The sequence below is a fragment of the Anabrus simplex genome, chromosome 1 (genome assembly GCF_040414725.1).
Source record: "Anabrus simplex isolate iqAnaSimp1 chromosome 1, ASM4041472v1, whole genome shotgun sequence".
In the NCBI taxonomy this organism is placed as follows: Eukaryota; Metazoa; Arthropoda; class Insecta; order Orthoptera; family Tettigoniidae; genus Anabrus; species Anabrus simplex.
The window spans coordinates 1,574,232,390-1,574,251,085 of NC_090265.1; the positions used below are offsets into that span (position 1 = coordinate 1,574,232,390).

The following is an 18,696-nucleotide window of genomic DNA, read 5'->3' on the forward strand; positions in this document are numbered from 1 at the left end:
AAATCGGGAGTCTCTCGCCTAAATCGGGAAAGTTGGCAGGTATGGAAATGGAAGGAGTATAGTTTGAGTATAATAATGCAATGTTCTTGGATTGCTAAGCTCTCAATCAATAATTTTGGGAAAAAGAAATGTTGACAAAACCTAGTGCTACGCATGCTCTACCAGGTCCACTGTCTCCATGGATATTGTCCTTGCCCTTTTGTGTTTTCATGTTTGTCCTTGTTTCCTCTTTCTGTTGCTCTCTCTTCCTACTCTGACCTGCCACTGTGTTTGTCCTTTTTGTGTTCCTTTTCATGTTCCTCCTATCTATATCTATATATACAGTATAGATATGACTTGATTTGACACTTGTTTGTTCCTTTGCAATACCTACAACTCTATGAAGTGTTAATTACCACTATGTTTCAGAAACCCCACAGACTGCTGCCGACAAATTTATATGTGGTGCTCTACAACTTCAAATCACGCCATCCTGATGAATTAGACTTAAAGTGAGTTCATGTCATTTCTATTTTGTGTCATTTCAAATTTTTGTTCCTGGTAATTGGTCCGCTAAATAGCTGCTTAAATTCCATATGTATCTTTCACTAGTTTCTCTGGTTGGGTGTGCTATCATCCCACCATTCAGTAATTAAGCTGTGCAGGGGGGGGACATGCTGGTAGGTGCCCACATCATGTACATTGTGATATTTGGCCTGCTTGGTAAGAGCAGAATAATGTACACAGGCCAGTGGCCACTAGCAGCAGAAACACAATGGTAATGCATGTAACAGGTGCCAATGAAAGGGATGATGCTGCACACTGACAGGGATGTTTGCAACCATCTCATGATGTTTAAAGTCCCTGGCAGTCACTGAACATCATTAAAAAATTAACCAAGAAGAATCCATTTATCATCTGTGATTTGACAAGAGCCACATCTTCTAGTACATCACTTGAAAGAAGCATAAGAAACAGTTGATGACTTAGATGTCAACCTATGGCATCTATACCTGTTAAAGGTGACCTCAGAAAATCCATCAACTATATTCATCAGTAAGACGTTCTGTCATGATAACTGGCTGAAAAACTCCCTAGCCATTGACTGAAATACAATGGACCTAGACCAGCTGAAAATCAAAGTGTGGACATTTAGTCCCTTTTAGATAATGTACCTATTGTACATCATGTTTCTTTCTTGTTATTTACAATAAAACATCTAGCCAATGAACATTTAAGTGATATGATTGATCTCAGTTACATGGGTCTTATGAGGTCTTTTCTTTATAATGTTGTGTAACAGTGATATATTACAATGATAATCTGTGTTTTTGATAACAACAGTATCTCCATTACAGTCCTGCTTTATTTTATGATTTGTTTCATGTATAATAATCTCTGCCTTATTACAGATATCTCTGTACAAAGTCAGGTCATGTTTACACACACACAAAATTGAATTTTAGAATAAATTTATTTTGATTTATAGATTGCTCACAACTTGATTTTTGCTGTATCTTAAAACTTCCATTTTAGTGCTTACCAATTTCCTTCCCCTCAAACAGTTCCATTATAAATATATAAAAATCTTCAATGCTGTGTTCTAATCACAGAACTTACATCTACAATGATTGATGATGATAAGACATCTCTTCAAAGCAAAATATTTATAATCCTATATGATATGGATAATTTGCTAGAAAGTTTGGCCAAAATGCTGAAAACAATATACAAATGAATTCAAATTGTGGGGTCTTCCTAAGAAGTAATCAATTCAGAAAGCATTAGGACAGAAAAAGAAATGAATAAAGGATTTAAAAAAAGGTTTGATAAATATATTAGTTATATCAGATTTAGAAGGCTGGGGTAGGAGTTAGCATTTTGCAACTGGCACAACAGTCATGATTTTCATGAAGACCAAACTGTCTACAAATAAATAAGTGTTACCTTTAAATAAACGGTAAATGTTGATATTTTACAGGGCAGGATACAAGGTGACAGTGATAGACAGTTCGGATCCTGACTGGTGGAAAGGCAAATGTCTAGGACGAGTGGGCTTCTTCCCATCAAAGTATGTGGTGCGATTAGCACCTGGTGAACGGCCGTTGCAAGTGACACATAACCTGCAGGTATCAGATGGAGACAGTGGACTCATGCTTCTGCGAGATCAGGTAGGTTGTTTGCTCATTATCCACTGTTCACGTCGAGTTACTGACATGTTACTACTTAGTTACACACAAACAAACCAAACCCCATAGCACTACAGCCCTGATGGGCCTTGGCCTACCAGACGACTGCTGCTCAGCCCGAAGGACTGCAGATTATGAGGTTATGCATAGTCAGTATGAAGAATTCTCTCAGCCGATATTCTTGGCTTTCAAGACCTGGGCTGCAATCTCACCATCAGATAGCTCCTCATTATTGTATGGTAGTCACGTAGACTGAGTAAACCTTGAACCAGCCCTCAGGTCCAGGTAAAAATCCCTAACCTGGCTGGGAATCAAACATGAGGCCTCAGTTTAAGAGACAGGCACACTACCTACTACACCACATGGCCAGCAGTTAGTTACACACACTCACATAACATACACAGGTGCACAGATTAGTCCTGACCAGAGCCATCTCTGACTAAAATAAATCAATAGCAATAATTAGTTCACTTGGTAAACAGATTATCTCTAAATAATTATGCTTCTCCTTCCAGTGGTATATTAGTATGAATTACTATATATAAGTAGAATTCATCCAGTGGAAGTATGACAGTAATTTGTCATAATACATCTTTCATAAACTAGGTGAGCTAAGCTTGGATTACTCCCATTTAATATCAACAGGTTCTTCTACCCTTATTGTCTTCCTCAAATACAGTATTACATACCAGAGATGTTGGTATTAATAATTGTTGCTATTCTTATTATTATTTCAAACTCTAACATGATTACTGTGATTAGCTCTATCTGTTTTACATAATGTAACTAAGTAGCATTGTAGTGTAGTTAGTATATAAATTACCTTATTATGGTGTGATCTTTGTGTACTGTCCTAGGCAGTATTTCTTTACATTTATTTTTATCTTCCATAGAAAAAAGTTATATTATCTTTGCTTTCTTTTTCATTATTCTGTAAAGAATGGCTTAAGAATGGAGGTGTACAAACTGTGGGTGTGGCCAGGCATTAAGGTGTATGAGGGAGGAGTTGGAGAGTTTGAGGGAGATAATTAGGATTCTCTCAGAGGACAGGAATGAAGGTAGGCCTGCTTCAAACAGTGTATGGGATATGGCAAGTGTCCGTCCATTTCTTAAATTAACTGAATAAGGTCCTCTTCATCTTAGTAAAATGGACATTCGCTGTTTATTAAACTGAAATTTTTACAAACCTGATAAACATTCAAGACTTCTAGAAGCAAAACAGCTAGTAATTTCTTCATTTTATTTAAGAATGAAAAGTTCTACCACGCTTGGACATTTATAGTAATATTCAACATCACAGAAGGACGGAAAGGAAAGGGGGAACTGTATAAGACAGGTGGTCTAATGTTTTAAGGGGAAGGAAATAGCAGGCTAAAGGCTCTATTCAGCAGGGTAAATTAGGACAGGTGTTTGTGAGAAGTCGGTATGAGTCACTGCAGATAGAACAACAGAGGGAAGATGAGGAACAGAGAACTGTTGCTAAGGAGTGTGGAGATAGGAGGAAAAGAAAAGGTAGGAAATGGAAATTTAGACCGAGCTCGATAGCTGCAGTTGCTTAAGTGCGGCCAGTGTCCAGTAATCGGGAGATAGTGGGTTCGAGCCCCACTCTCGGCAGCCCTGAAGATGGTTTTCCATAGTTTCCCATTTTCACACCAGGCAAATGCCGGGGTTGTACCTTAATTAAGACCACGGCCGCTTCCTTCCACATCCTAGACCTTTCCTATCCCATCGTCGCCATAAGACATATCTGTGTCGGTGCGACGTTAAGCAAAATAGCAAAAAAATGATAATAATAAAAAATGGAAATTTACAGCAGAGGATAGGAAAAGAAAGGTGGAACAGGGTCATGAGAGGGAGGAAATGTAAGAGGAAGTAGCTTCTGCAGCCATCAGAAAAGATAGGAGAGACCAGAAGAAGATGGGATTAAATGAGGTAGGTAGGGTTGAGGCTCTGGTCATGGGGGATTCCACTGTTAGACATGTGGGGAAAGTGTGGGGAGGAAAGGGAACAAGGTTAGAGTGTTATCCACAAATTAGGTTAAGGCAGATGTTGAGGAAAGTAGAAGAGAAGGGGGAGGGAAAGGAGAAGGTGGTAGTTTTTCACGTTGGTACCAACAACGTAAGGCATGCAATATATGTAACAACATAGTTGGGGATGTGTGAGATCTGATAAATGCAGCACGGGTGAAGTTTAAGGAAGCAGAAATTGTTGCCAGTGAAATACTGTGTAGGAGGGATACTGACTGAAAGGTGATCGGAGATTAAAATTAGTCTATGGAGTGGGTATTTGGGAAACTGGGAGTGAAATTTTTAGATACTAATGCATGGGTAGGAGATAGGGATCTGCGCTCAGATGGCCTTCACTTGAACCGCAGTGGCAAGTATAAGTTAGGAAGTTTCTTTAGAAGGTTTATAGAAAGGTACATTCAGGGAAATGCAGTGTACTAGAGAGTGGTGATAAGGCGACAGAGATCTGGAAGTCAAGTAGGGATGGCATAAAAATGTTAGTGTTGAACTGTAGAAGTACTGTAAAGAAAGGAATAGAATAAAGTAATTTAATAGGTATTTACCAGATATTGTATTAGGAGTCGCATCATGGCTGAGAAATGATATAATGGATGTAGAAATTTTCTCATGGAATGGGAGTGTTTATCATAGGATAGGAATGGTAGGAGGGGATTATTAATTCTGTTGAAAAAGGAATTTGTAAGCTACAAAAAAACTAAAGATGACAAACATGAAATTCTAGGTGTAAGGCTCATTTCTAAAGATAATACACAACATGATGTTTTACAAGCGTACAGACTTGGAAAGGGTGGCACAAATGCTGATTTGGAATTATTTAATAAGATAATCAGCTACATGGGAAACGATATGGAAAGAAACGCGATTGTAGCGGGTAATCTCAATTTACTAGATGTCAATTGCGATGGTAATGCGAACGACAAGAAGCATGTCCAACAAGTGGAAAATAACTTAATCTGGGAAGGTCAGCTAAATCAGAAAAATATGAAACCAACTAAATGGAAGAATATTCTAGATGTGGTGCTGATAAAACAAGATGAGATCCATAGAGAAAGTGAAGTAAGAGACGGTATTAGTGATCACAATGCTGTTTTTTTGTCATAAATGTGATAGAAAGGAAAAAAGTTAGGACCATTAGGCAGTACCATTTGGCTGATAAGACAGTCAAGAGAGAAAATTTTAAAAAGTAATTATGATTGGTGGAAAATGGTAAATAGAAATACAAACAGACTGTGGAATGTGTTTAAAGCAATTGTTGAGGTTTGTACCTTTGAATGTGGTACAGAATTGTAAAGACTGGCTACCTATATTATAACAGAGAAGTAAAGAGACTAAGGAGGAGGTGCAGATTGGAAAGAAATAGGGTTAGAAATGGCTGTGGAAGTAAGGAGAAATTGAAGGAACTTACTAGGAAATTGAATCTAGCAAAGAAGTCAGCTAAGGATAACATGATGGCAAGCATAATTGGTGGCTATACTAATTTTAGTGAAAAATGGAAGAGTATGTATAGGTACTTTAAGGCAGAAACAGGTTCCAAGAAGGACATTCCAGGAATCATTAACGAACAAGGGGAGTGTGTATGCGATGATCTACAGAAGGCAGAAGTATACAGTCAGAGTATGTAAAGATTGTTGGTTACAAGAATCATGTCCAGATAGGGGAAGTGACTAATACTAAAAGATATATTAAAATTTACCTATGATAACAACAACATTTACAGTAAGACACAAAAGTTTAAAACTAGAAAAGGAGCTGGAATTGATAGGATTTTTGGGGATATACTAAAGACAATGGGTTGGGATATAGTACCATATCTGAAGTACTTATTTGATTATTGTTTGCATGGAGGAGCTTTACCAAAAGGATGGAGAGCTGCTATAGTAGCCTCTGTGTATAATGGAGAGGGTGACAGACATAAAGCCAAACATTACAAGCTAGTCAGTTTGACATGTGTTGAATGTAAGCTTTGGGAAAACATTCTTTCTTTCTAATTATAGTTAGACATATTTGCAAAATTAATAACTGGTTCAAAAGAAGGCAGTTCGGGTTTAGGAAAGGTTATTCCACTGAAGATCAACTTGTAAGATTCCAGCAAGATATTGCAGATATCTTGGATTCAGGAGGTCAAATGGACTGTATCACTATTGACATATCTAAGGCATTTCATAGGGTAGATCATGAGAGATTACTGGCAAAAATCAGTGCAACTGGACTAGAAAAAAAAAGAGTGACTGAATGGATGGCTATATTTAAGATGACCAGATGCAAATAGGTACAAAAGAGAACAAACTATTTAAAAGGAGGACAATGCCAAAGAAAGGAGAACACAAAAATCCTCCATTGAGAGTCTGAATTTAGACTTAAATATTCTAATTTTCACACACATAAACAAAATTTATCCATTTCCATATTATACAGTTAATTCTTACAAAATTTAAACAATGAAACTAATTTAGATGCCTTTCTAGTAATTACTTTTCTGAAGATTCAGTTGCCTTTAGTAGTTTTGGCATGTCTAACATATAAAAGTAAATTCCTTTAGATTATAGGCCTATTGAACCATTATGAGGATTTTCACAGATTCTACTTTGAAATGGTTCCTCAGTCTATTTGCCGAGATGAATGAAATACTCCTTCAATATTTGCATTATGCCCTAGTATAGAAAAAATAATATCTGCAAGTTTTAATAGCTCTGAACTACAATCGACTTTGCCCACTTCTGACTACAAGGTAACTTGTTATAATCAGGGTCATTACTACTCTCATTCAGGAATTATTTGAAATTTCAGAACTGATCAAAAGATTTCACACCAACAATTTGAAAGCCAAATATAGAATACATTTTTCAACATCACAATAATCAATATTAGCAGCACCATCCATTTAAAACAGGCTTCTTTCAAATCCAAACAATCTCCTGTCGCTTGTCACGTTGTCAGCTATCACACATTAATATAGCAGTGTTCTGAAAGAGAAGCATGCAATATACAGAGTGGTAAATAGCATCTATTATCGCAAAACAAGGCATGCATAGAACAATCGTATGTACTCTATATCCATAATCACATTTCTGTATATTGATACGATATCAATGATGCTATAGATGTTGATTCCCATAGGGAATCTGAAATATTTGTCCCGAATGAGTAAATTTATAATACCAATATAAATGGTCCATTATTGGACATTATAAATTTTCCAGCTAACTCATTCCTGGTTGCATGCGTTTTGCCCTCGTGCCCTAGGTTGGGCTCATCAGTTGGTTCCTAGCACACCTAAGTAGCCTACGCAGTGGCCTCCACGGTATGCACTAGTCAGCTTTACTTGTTTCAACGTAACAATTTATTTCAAACCTCACTTGAAGTGAGCAACGGAAACGTCTCTTTACAAAATTTACGTTCTTAAAAAACTACCAGTATACAATTTTTTATCAATTTTTAAACACGGACATTCATAAATTTATGACTATTTGTATATTAGACTTTATTAAGGTTTCATTTTAAGAATATCAAAACTATTGTCAACCATTTTGCTCACCATTTGAAACATATTTCCAACATCATTTTCATATTCATATTCATATTCATATATAGTTTAATTACAATCAGATACCTGATTAATTAACTTCCAGATTGAGATTAGGCTGAAGATGCCCTTAATTAAAGGGCGAAACATGCCCCTATAGTTTTATTTACTGATTTAATTCTTTATTAACATCTCTTTTTATGTATTGAATAGGTGGAATAATTAAACTTTATTATTTATTTGACTTCATTGTACATTTCAGAACGGACCAAAATATGAGAATTATAACATGTAATGTAAAAGCCAACCAGGCAAACCTTATGTTAAACAAATTTCTCAACCTGAAAATTAAGATCAGCAGTTTAATTAAAGACATAGCCTTTTTAAAAGAATGTCTTAGACTAAAATTGGTACCAAGATTTTTGAGACATGTCCAAAGGAATAACTTATCTTCTCCTTATTTAATCAAAATTCAAAACAAAACAAATGAAATTTGGCTTAAAAATGAAATTTCAACTTTCTACAGAAAGAAGTCCTTTTTAAACTTACAACTGTACAGACTACACTTACCAGTATCTCAATTTCTAGCCCCTATAGAATGGAACTCATTTCTATTGCACGTAGATTACAAATTAAATATAATCCTAAATAAGAAACAATAAACGTTAGATAAAAAACTCACCTTTTTAAAAGAAATTCAACTACAGTCACCTAAAAGACTAGAAGATAGAAACAAGAAGATGCCTTCTTTCAACAACACACCTGCCGTAATTAACTTATCAAATACGATCTTTTCAGATAAAGAATTGGAATTCTTAAGTAAAGGATTAAAACATAATTGGCCTAGTATACATAAAGAAAATGATATCATCACTACCATAGCAGAAGTTGAGACGAATATCTCAAAACTACCTTTGGAATTACAAAATGATACTAGACATGAAATAAAAAAGAAACTACCAACATTAACTGAGCGATTAATTAAAAATGCTAATCTTAACCATACTAAAATAATTAAAGACATAAGAAACAAAATAAAAGATAACAATATAATAATTACTAAAGCTGACAAGGGGGAAACTACTGTTTTATTATATAAAAAAGACTATATTAAAAAACTGAAGATTTTTTCTCAAACAAAACTTGCACAATAGTTAATAAAGATCCCACAATAAGAATCCAACGAAATTTAAAAACGTTATTAAAGAATTCTTCATTTTTACTAAATGAACAACAACAGCAAAAACTAATCCTTATGAACCCTATTACTCCCACAGCAAGAGCTTTACCAAAATTACATAAGAAAGATATACCTATACATCCAATCATCAATTGCAGAAATAGTCCAACATATAAAACCTCAAAATATATCCACAACTTTCTCAAAAAACATTACATTTTTAACAATAAATCCCCAATAAAAAATTCTGTTGATTTTTGTAATATTTTAAAAGAATTCATCTTATTACCCAACCACACTATGTGCTCTTTCGATATTATTAACATGTATTCTAAAGTACCAGTCAACGAAACTGTAAATATTATCAAAAACAACTTCACTAAACACAGTAAACTTAGCAAACTCGAATTAGAACAATTCTTAAGACTCCTAAATTTTGTTCTAAAAAACAACTATTTTACATTTAATGGTAAAATTTACCATCAAGATGGCCTAGCCATGGGAGATCCCTTATCCAGCATCTTAGCTGACATCTATCTAGATTCTTTAGAACATAATAAAATCTCTACTAATATAAAAGGCCTGAACTTGTGGCTTCGATATGTAGATGACACATTCATAATTATTGATAAAGAACTCAATAATAGTACTGATATTTTAAATTTTTTAAACAACTTGGACCAAAATATAAAATTTACTAAAGAAGACGAAATCAACAGATCCTTAAATTTCTTAGACATCAGAGTAACACGTAATAATGATAACTTTGACTTCCAAATTTATAGGAAACCTACTCACACCTCAACAACAATACAAAATACTTCATTACATCCTAAATCTCATAAACTAGCTACTTTTCACAGCTTAATTTACAGAGCCTTTAAAATCCCTGTATCACCTAAAAACCTAAAAACAGAACTTAATTATATATAAAACTTTGCAAAAATAATGGGTATAAACTGAGAAACAATTAACAATTTAACTAACAAAATCAAACTCAAATTAACAACAAAACTCATCCCTGACAAATCCAAAAAGAACAAGTTTATTCCTTTCACATACAACAATCCAGACATTTACCAAATTTCAAACCCCATAAAAAACCAAAACACTTGCATAACCTTTAAAACTTCCAACACTAACAAAAAATTATTCTTCAATCACAACACAATCAATTCAAACAACAACTTTTACACAGGTTCAGGCATATACAGACTCGCATGCACACAATGTGACACCTCTTACATTGGTCAAACAGCTTTCAAACTAGGTACTTGGAACATTTTAATGCCATCAAACACAACAAATTCTCAGCTATGAGTTCCCATATGAAAGAAACAGGACATCATTTCACCACTATAGATCAAGACCTCACAATTATTAAAAAAGTAGGTAAAGGGAAATTAATGAATGAATTAGAAAACATCTATATATTTTTAGATCAATACTATAACAAAAATCTAAACCTCAATGATATAGTTGAAGTAAAAAACCCATTATACAAAATTTTACCAAAATTACTGCAATCACTAAATTAAAATCAACATAACATTCTAAATAATATTAAATTATTAACTTCCAAGTCCCCATTAATTTCAAAAAACACAACTCCTGCCCTGCCCGTACCCACAATCCCACCACTATCAACAACACATAATCTTAACATCCCGCCTAACCCCCCACCTCCACCACATCCACCTCCCAAACTCTCACACCGTTATAATACCAGAAGCACAAGTAACAAGTATCAATCTACTGATTAACTCTATAATCTCATACTTTTAATACTTTATTCTCCTCCTTATTACAAACTTCAAACCAAATCTCTTTTAAAAAAAAAAAACACAGCTACTTACCATCGAACACTCTTCCTCTCTCTTACATGCTTCAAAAGGACTAAACTTACCTTTTCACAAAAAAAAAGAATTCCCTCAGCTTTATTCTAATTTCAAGCTGTTTAAATTAATTTGATATCCTATACTCTCAATCCTTTGCTGAACACCTTTTAGCAGTATTAACTGTTCCCACAACACTCTTCCTCTATTACAGAATTTTTTCAAAAAAAAAATTCTTAGCTTTGCCAGCCTATTAATGCTACAATTTGATTTCTTAAACCCTTTACAGGACACCTTTTAACGAAATTAACTGAGTTCTTACAGAACTTTATAATTATGGATGTTTACTCTTACACTTTCCCTCGCTCCCACATTGTAATTCGAGAGGAAGTCTAATTTATCTCCTCACTAAAGATTGACTATAGACTGGTCCTAACTTTTACTTGAAATCCACTTGATACTGATAATATTGTTTCTCTTTATATTGTTCTAAGAATTGAACTCATTTCCCGCTACCCTCCACGGCGAATAGCATATAAACCTGGCACACCATTTCGAGCCTCTCCTCCATTAATCTCACATCATCTGTAACACTAGTAACTTAAATATAAGTCATTTCAGTGCTACCATAGCAACTATTTAACACTATTACTATTGAAAATAAATGAAATTACACACGTTTTTCTCTCCAACTCTTCTTTGCATCAACCAATTTCAACATTAATAAAGAGGTAAGTGTTTTTACACACTTCGATTTCCCTTTAAACTCTCCTTTCATTCAATTTCATTCATTAACACGTAAATTCTCCTATTGTTACAGACTTCATATTTAACACAACTACTTACCATCAAGCACTCTTCTTCACTCATGCTTCTAGAAGACTGCAGTTTCATCTCTTCACATGAGAGTTTCAACAGTCTAACAATTTTTATGCTGACGTTTGAACTGTTTAATACCCAATAAATTTTCTCTAACACCCTCAACCATCAAAAGGTTTACTTGTTTCAATGTAACAATTTATTTCAAACCTCACTTGAAGTGAGCAACGGAAATGTCTCTTTACAAAATTTACGTTCTTAAAAAAACTACCAGTATACAATTTGTTACCAATTTTTAAACAAGGACATTCATAAATTTATGACTATTTGTATATTAGACTTTATTTTCATTTTAAGAATATCAAAACTATTCTCAACCATTTTGCTCACCATTTGAAACACATTTCCAACATCATCTTCATATTCATATATAATTTAATTACAATCAGGTACCTGATTAATTAACTTTCAGATTGAGATTAGGCTCAAGATGCCTTTAATTAAAGGGTGAAACATGTCCATATGGTTTTATTTACAGATTTAATTCTTTATTAACATCTCTTTTTATGTACTGAATAGGTGGAATTAAACTTTATTATTTATTTGACTTAAGTGGTATGTTCCGAGCTGTCAGCGGAGAGATTGCGTGGAATGACATTAGTAGACGAATAAGTTTGAGTGGCGTTTATAAAAGTAGGAAAGATCACAATATGATGATAAGTTGGAATTCAAGAGGACAAACTGGGGCAAATATTCATTTATAGGAAGGGGAGTTAGGGATTGGAATAACTTACCAAGGAAGATGTTCAATAAATTTCCATTTTCTTTGAAATCATTTAGGAAAAGGCTAGGAAAACTACAGATAGGGAATCTGCCACCTGGGCGACTGCCCTAAATGCAGATCAGGATTGATTGATTGATTGATTGATTGATTGATTGATTGATTGATTGATTGATTGATTGATTGATTGATTGATTGATTGATTCTAAAGCAGAGATGCAGGTTAAAAAGAAAAAGCGTTAAGAATTGTCATGGAAGTAAAGAGTCATGAAGGAACTTAAGTACTTAAAGGAAAAAAACAAGTTCCAGAAACAACATTCCAAAGGTCATTAATGATCAAGAGGAGTGTATATATAAGGACTTATAGAAGGCAGAAATATTCAGTCAGCAAAATATAAGGATAGTTGGAAATAAGGAACTTTTTTTTTCCATTTGCTTTATGTGCACTGACGCAGATAGGTCTTATGGTGACAGGAGGATAGGAAAGGACTAGGTCCTAATTAAGGTACAGCCCCAGCATTTGCTGGGAAACCACGGAAAACCATCTTCAGGGCTTCTGACAGTGGGGTTCAAACCCACTATCTCCCGAATGCAAGTTAACAGTTGCGTGACACTAACTGCATGGAGAGATCCAAGTAGAGGATGTTGCAAGTACTTGTGAAGTACCAGTACTGAAATGTATCTGTTATAATAAAGTTGTTTACAAAAAGATAGAGAAGTTGAAAGATAGGAAACCAACTGGAATTGATAAGATATCTGGGGATATACTAGAGGGAATGGGTTGGGATAACCACACCTGGCTTCCTGGAGCAGAGAATTGATGATGATGACAAAGATGTTGATGATGATTTTGATGATTGTGTTGGGATATAGTGCTATATCTGAAATATTTATTCGATTACTGTTTGCATGAAGGAACTATACGAAATGAATGGAGAGTTGCTATACTGGCCCCAATATACAAGTAAAAGGGTAATAAACATAAAGCATATAATTCCAGGCCAGTCAGCTTGACATGTGTGGACATGTGTGGCATTTAAGCTCTGTGGAAGCATTTTTTTAATTATTATATTAAACACCTTTGTGAATTATTACCTGATTTAATAGAAGGCAGTTCAGGTTAGAAAGGTTATTCCAATGAGGTTCAACTTGTAGGATTCCAGCGAGATATAGCAGATATTTTAGATTCAGTGGGTCAAATGGACTGTATCACTATTGACATATCAAGCTTTTATTGGGGTAGATCATGGGATACTACTGATGAAAATGAGGACTAGTGGGCTACACAAAAGAGTGACTGAATGGGTGGCTAACTTTCTAGAAAATGGAACTCAGAGAATTACAGTAGGTGAATCATAATCTGATCCTGTGATGAATAAGAGAAGGGTTGGTCCTGCAGAGCAGTATTATTGGACATTTATGTTTTCTTATGTATATAAAAGATATGAGTAAAGAACTGGTATCACAAATAAGGCTTTTTGCAGATGATGTTATACTGTAAAGAAGTAGTTAAGTTACAGAATTTTGAGCAACAGCAAAAAGACCCTGACAATGTTGTGAGTTGGACAGTAGACAATGGCCTGTTGGTAAATGGGATTAAAAGTCAGGTTGAAAGTTTCACCAAGAGGAAAAGTCCTCTCAGTTTCAATTACTGTGTCGATGGTGTGAAAGTAGTTCATGGGAATCACTGCATGTACTTGGGTGATAATGTAAGGAAAGATCTTAAATAGGGTAATGACATTAATGAGGTTGTAAATAAAGGTTACAGATCTCTTCATATGGTTATGAGATTATTCGTGGGTTGTAATTTTGTAAAGGAGAGGGCATGTAAGTCTCTGGTAAGATCCCAATTACCGTATGTTTCCAGTGTATGGGACCCAAACCAGGATTACTTGAAACCAGAACTGGAAAAGATCTAAAGAAAACCAGCATGATTTGTTCTGGGTGATGTTCAACAAATGAGTAGTGTTATGAAAATGTTGCAAACTTAGGGCTGGGAAGACTTGGGAGTAAGGACACGAGATGCTCGACTAAGCGGGATTTATATGAATAAATTGACAAGAAGGTCCTTTAATACGGAACAAAAATGGAATTTATAGCTTATAATAAGCAGGATGTTCCAAGCTGTCAGTGGAAAGATGACATAGAGTGACACTAGTAAATAAATAAGCTTGAAAGGAGCTTTTAAAGGTAGGAGAAACATAATATAAAGTTGAAATTCACAAGGAAAAATTGGGGAAAATGTTAATTTATAGGAAGAAGAATTAGGGACGGAATAATTTACCAAGGGAAATATTCAATATATTTCCAAGTTCTTCGAAATAATTTAAGGAAAGACTTGGTAGACAGTCGATAGGGAATCTATCATTTAAGCAACAGCCTTAAATGAAGATCATGGATTTCCCAATTATTCCATATAAGTTGAACACTCTTTTCTCTTTTTAAGATGTTCTCTAGAATTCAACACCTGTCTTCTTAAACTAATCTTACAATCTCACAGTAGAGTTTTAATTTCTGTGACTTCTGATCTTTTTTTTTAATGTTTGTTTTTCGAAATTATCAGTACCAGAGACAAAGCTGTCTTCCATTGTTTACCTTTACACCTCTTCATTTTCATATAGTATAATAATTTCATTCCTGAACTGATTATCACATTCATCCCATTTTAGATCGTGATCCAAGTAGGTGAAGAACTTGATGGCATGGTGATGATCAGAAGTGGGGACAGTCGCCAAGGTGTGTGTCCGCTCAAATTTCTGCAAGAAGTGTGACATCAGGCAACTTCTGTTGTCGGATTAGCTCATCGTGTCCACAATATCAACAAGTCATCAAGCATTCGTCCCCTTCGCATTCAAGACACCAACAATTATCATCAACCATCGCAAACACGGCCATTAATTGTACCAGCTGCATTTAATAGGAAGAACCAGAAGAAAAACATAAATACTTTGTTTGAAAACAAAGAAAATCAAATTACTAATTTCATTCGTGGTTATAAACGTTATTCAGTGTTTGATAGTTCAACCTTGCAGGTGCAAAGACAAGATAGCAACAACAACTCATCAGCATCATCGTTGCTTAGTAACAATTTGCTGGTTCAGCAGTTATCATCCCCTAAAATCCTCAATAAGACCTTCTTACGCAATGCTGCCATTTCACCACAGCCTTCCGTCCTGCTCGTCATGTGCCCCGTACCCATAAATGACCTTCGTCTGCCAAGTTCACGCCTAGCGGAAGATTCAGCTTGCATTGTGCAGTGATTTGGAGGATATAAAAGATGGGCAAGGGTCTCTGTCTACTTATTTCCTAATCAACTCCTGAGTCCTTCATCTATCTTTGTATTGAACATCTTTCTTGCAATGCAAACATTTCTTGTGTGAGTATAGATGCTTATCTATTGGCCAGTATGATAGAGCACAGTAACTTAATGCTGTTGGTCTCAAAATGCTCTGTCCATTTCATACTTTCTATTTCCCAGTAATAGAAGATGTACCGTACTAAGTTTGGGTTTGGGAAAGCTTTTGAGTATTACTTTTAACTTGCTTTAGTAAGAGAATTATATCCTTGACAACTTCACATCAGTAGAATCTTCAAAAAGAACCTTTGCATATTTAATTGTAATCCTTGACTGCAAAACCCAATTCTTCAGATTTACAAGGGGCAAGGAATGTTAAGTGACCTTCTCCAAAGAAGTCTTAGTGATGACTATACACAAATATCGAACCATAATCACTTTTGCCCCATGGTGTTTACCAGTAATTAAAGATACCTTCATATGTATCCCTATGATCATTCCAAGATGTTCATCCATAATAACCAGCCATAGGAATTGAACCCATACATGCTTAATGTAAACAGTTGCCTTTGTATGCAGTCACAAGGTGTTTTATATTTATCGTGGATCAGGGCCGGTTGTGTTTGTGATCAAGTTTCATGTCTGTCACTATCATGTTATTCTTTTAAGTACGTTACTCATCAAATCCTTAAAGCATAAGTAATTTTTGTATCATGCATCTCTAAATAAATATTTTCCTGAAGCTTAATTTTTCATTTCAAAAAAGTGCCATTATGAATAAGTTGGTAAAAAATGACAATGTACTCACATCTGCATTAACATTCGGTTATTCTGAAGAAATTAAGAGTTAATGTATATAGTCTACTGTATGAACAGATCTCAGAATAATGTTCTCTTCCTAAAAACCAAAGAAAATGAAAGATAAATTAACAACTGTCTGGGCATATCTTATCTTGTTCACTGAAGTGTGCATAATAACCTAACTCTTTGGCATTAATTTTTATTTAAAATTGTTCTTTATTGTATTACATTCAAAATACCATTCATGTTATATTAGTGCAACAGTGTTGAATGTCTTGTACTGTTAGTGCTTAAAATCTTACCCACTGACATCAGTCAGAAACCAGACAGCATTGAATTACATCAGTACTCCAAATATCAATCACTAGTTCTCCTTACTGAAATTTAACAACAATATCTTCTATGATTGTCATTTCCTAAATTATTATGTTTTCCTAAACATCTCCTATGATGAGGTGAAGTCATCATACATTAGAACATATTTATTCTGCTTATCAGTAATATAACATTGTTTACTAGGACAGTATGACTGTTGACTGAACATTCCTCAGCAGGAGGCAGTTATATCAATATCATTAAACATCAGAAGTATGGATAGTTTGCCTGCTCTTCTTCCATTTTATTTGTTTGCATGATCACTCTTAGAGTCACAAAAACATGTTAGAACGAAATTTCTAATGGTATTTTACAATAATCATTTCCTAAACCTGGGTAAAATTGAGCAACTCTATCATAAAAACATTATTTAGAATTTTCTTTTGTTTGACACGCTTCTCACATCTGAGAAAGTGAAGATAGTTTTTGGGGTGATGATGATTATCATTGGCATTCTCTCATTTAGGAACTTATGCCAAACAGAAATAGTTTTTTGTAAGGTTCCCATAAATATCATAAATTTTCTTTCTATGTGGCTATGAACTAATTGCATTTAATTTACACCCAACTAAGATTGTCAAATAATTATTTATGGTATGAAGGCAGATCAAATACTCGTATAAGTCAGAATTTTAATTTTACATTTTAGGGATGCAGCTGAGAAGTGCAAAGCAATATGTTACTTTTCTACATAATCTTCTATTTTAGAAATACATTTTTCCCATATGATTGGCTGTTTTTTTATTCCATCCTAAAGGCAAGAATGGGACAGGTTTGCAGCTAGTTGCACACAAACTCTTCTACTCCTGTATTGTCATTGAATCACTGTATCCCAATGCCTCTTTGAATAGACCTAACCAATGATAATTAATCACGGGACAATATCTCTGTGTTGTAAGGAAGGTTTCTACTGGTATTCGGTGAATACCTTCAGTTTATCACATGTTAAAGCAGTAGTATGGGGCCTTGCATTATTGTGGAGAATAATGCTCTCAGATTGGTTTCTGATATCATTTGGTGTGATTGGCAGTTTTGCATCATCCAGAAATTGGCAATAGTAGGCAGCAGTAACTGCTCTTTATTCATGGAAGAAATAAACAAAATGTCCATGTAATCTGAAAAACATTTGCAAGTACCTACCTTTCAGTCTTTACCAACATAGATTTCCTTCTCTTCTGCCACACCATGCTCATTTGTCTGGATTTGGGAATATGTGGATTGACCCAAGTTTCATTACAGGTGGTGATACAATACAATTAATCAAATTAATTATTTAATATGTTAGAATTTTAATTTTACATTTTAGGGATTCAGCTGGAGAGGTAAATGCAATATGTTGCTTTTATACATAACCTCCTAATTTAGAAACACATTTTTCCTATCAGATTGGCTGTTTGTTGATTCCATCCTTGAAGAAAGAATGGGGACAGGTTTTCAGCCAGCTGCACACAAACTCTTTATTCCTGCATTGTTGTTGAATCACTGTCCCCCCAATGCCTCTTTGAATGGTCCTAACAAATGATAATAATCACAGGTTTGCAGCCAGTTGCCTGCAGTCTCCCTAAAACTTCAGCAGGTAGTCATGGAACCTACCTGGCAGACATTTTCCTGATGATGGACTGAACATTCCTGCAACTTATTCCTAATGCTAATGCAATTCTAGAAAAAATTATGTGACCATCTGCTTCAATAAGTTCCCATACAGCTTTCTGTGATACTTGTCCAGGCATGTCGTTAGTGTGGTTCACTTTTCATAGCTTTTCGTCCCAATAAAAACTTTTTATGGCAATGAAACACTTGCATCTTTTAAAGGGTTTATTCCCAAATTGTGCCTGTGGTCTTCCCAAAATTTCAGTAGGTCTGACACATTTTTTTTACTAGAAACTTTATGA

General features: G+C 34.7%; 1 protein-coding gene across 8 annotated transcripts in view; it reads left to right on the forward strand.

Annotated features, from left to right (window-relative positions):
- Positions 1-16,661, forward strand: part of LOC136858540 (SH3 and cysteine-rich domain-containing protein 3) — a 325,524-nt gene extending 308,863 nt beyond the window's left edge. For 3 of the 8 annotated variants that reach the window (XM_067138153.2, XM_068225594.1, XM_068225595.1), the window contains 3 exons: positions 409-491; positions 1,961-2,150; positions 15,003-16,661. In XM_067138153.2, the coding sequence (XP_066994254.2) occupies positions 409-491; positions 1,961-2,150; positions 15,003-15,104 (375 nt within the window). In that variant the 3' untranslated portion in view covers positions 15,105-16,661. The remainder of the gene's footprint in view (positions 1-408; positions 492-1,960; positions 2,151-15,002) is intronic. The other 5 variants (XM_068225597.1, XM_067138155.2, XM_068225598.1 and 2 more) reach the window with 2 other exon arrangements.
- Positions 16,662-18,696: the final 2,035 nt, after the last annotated feature.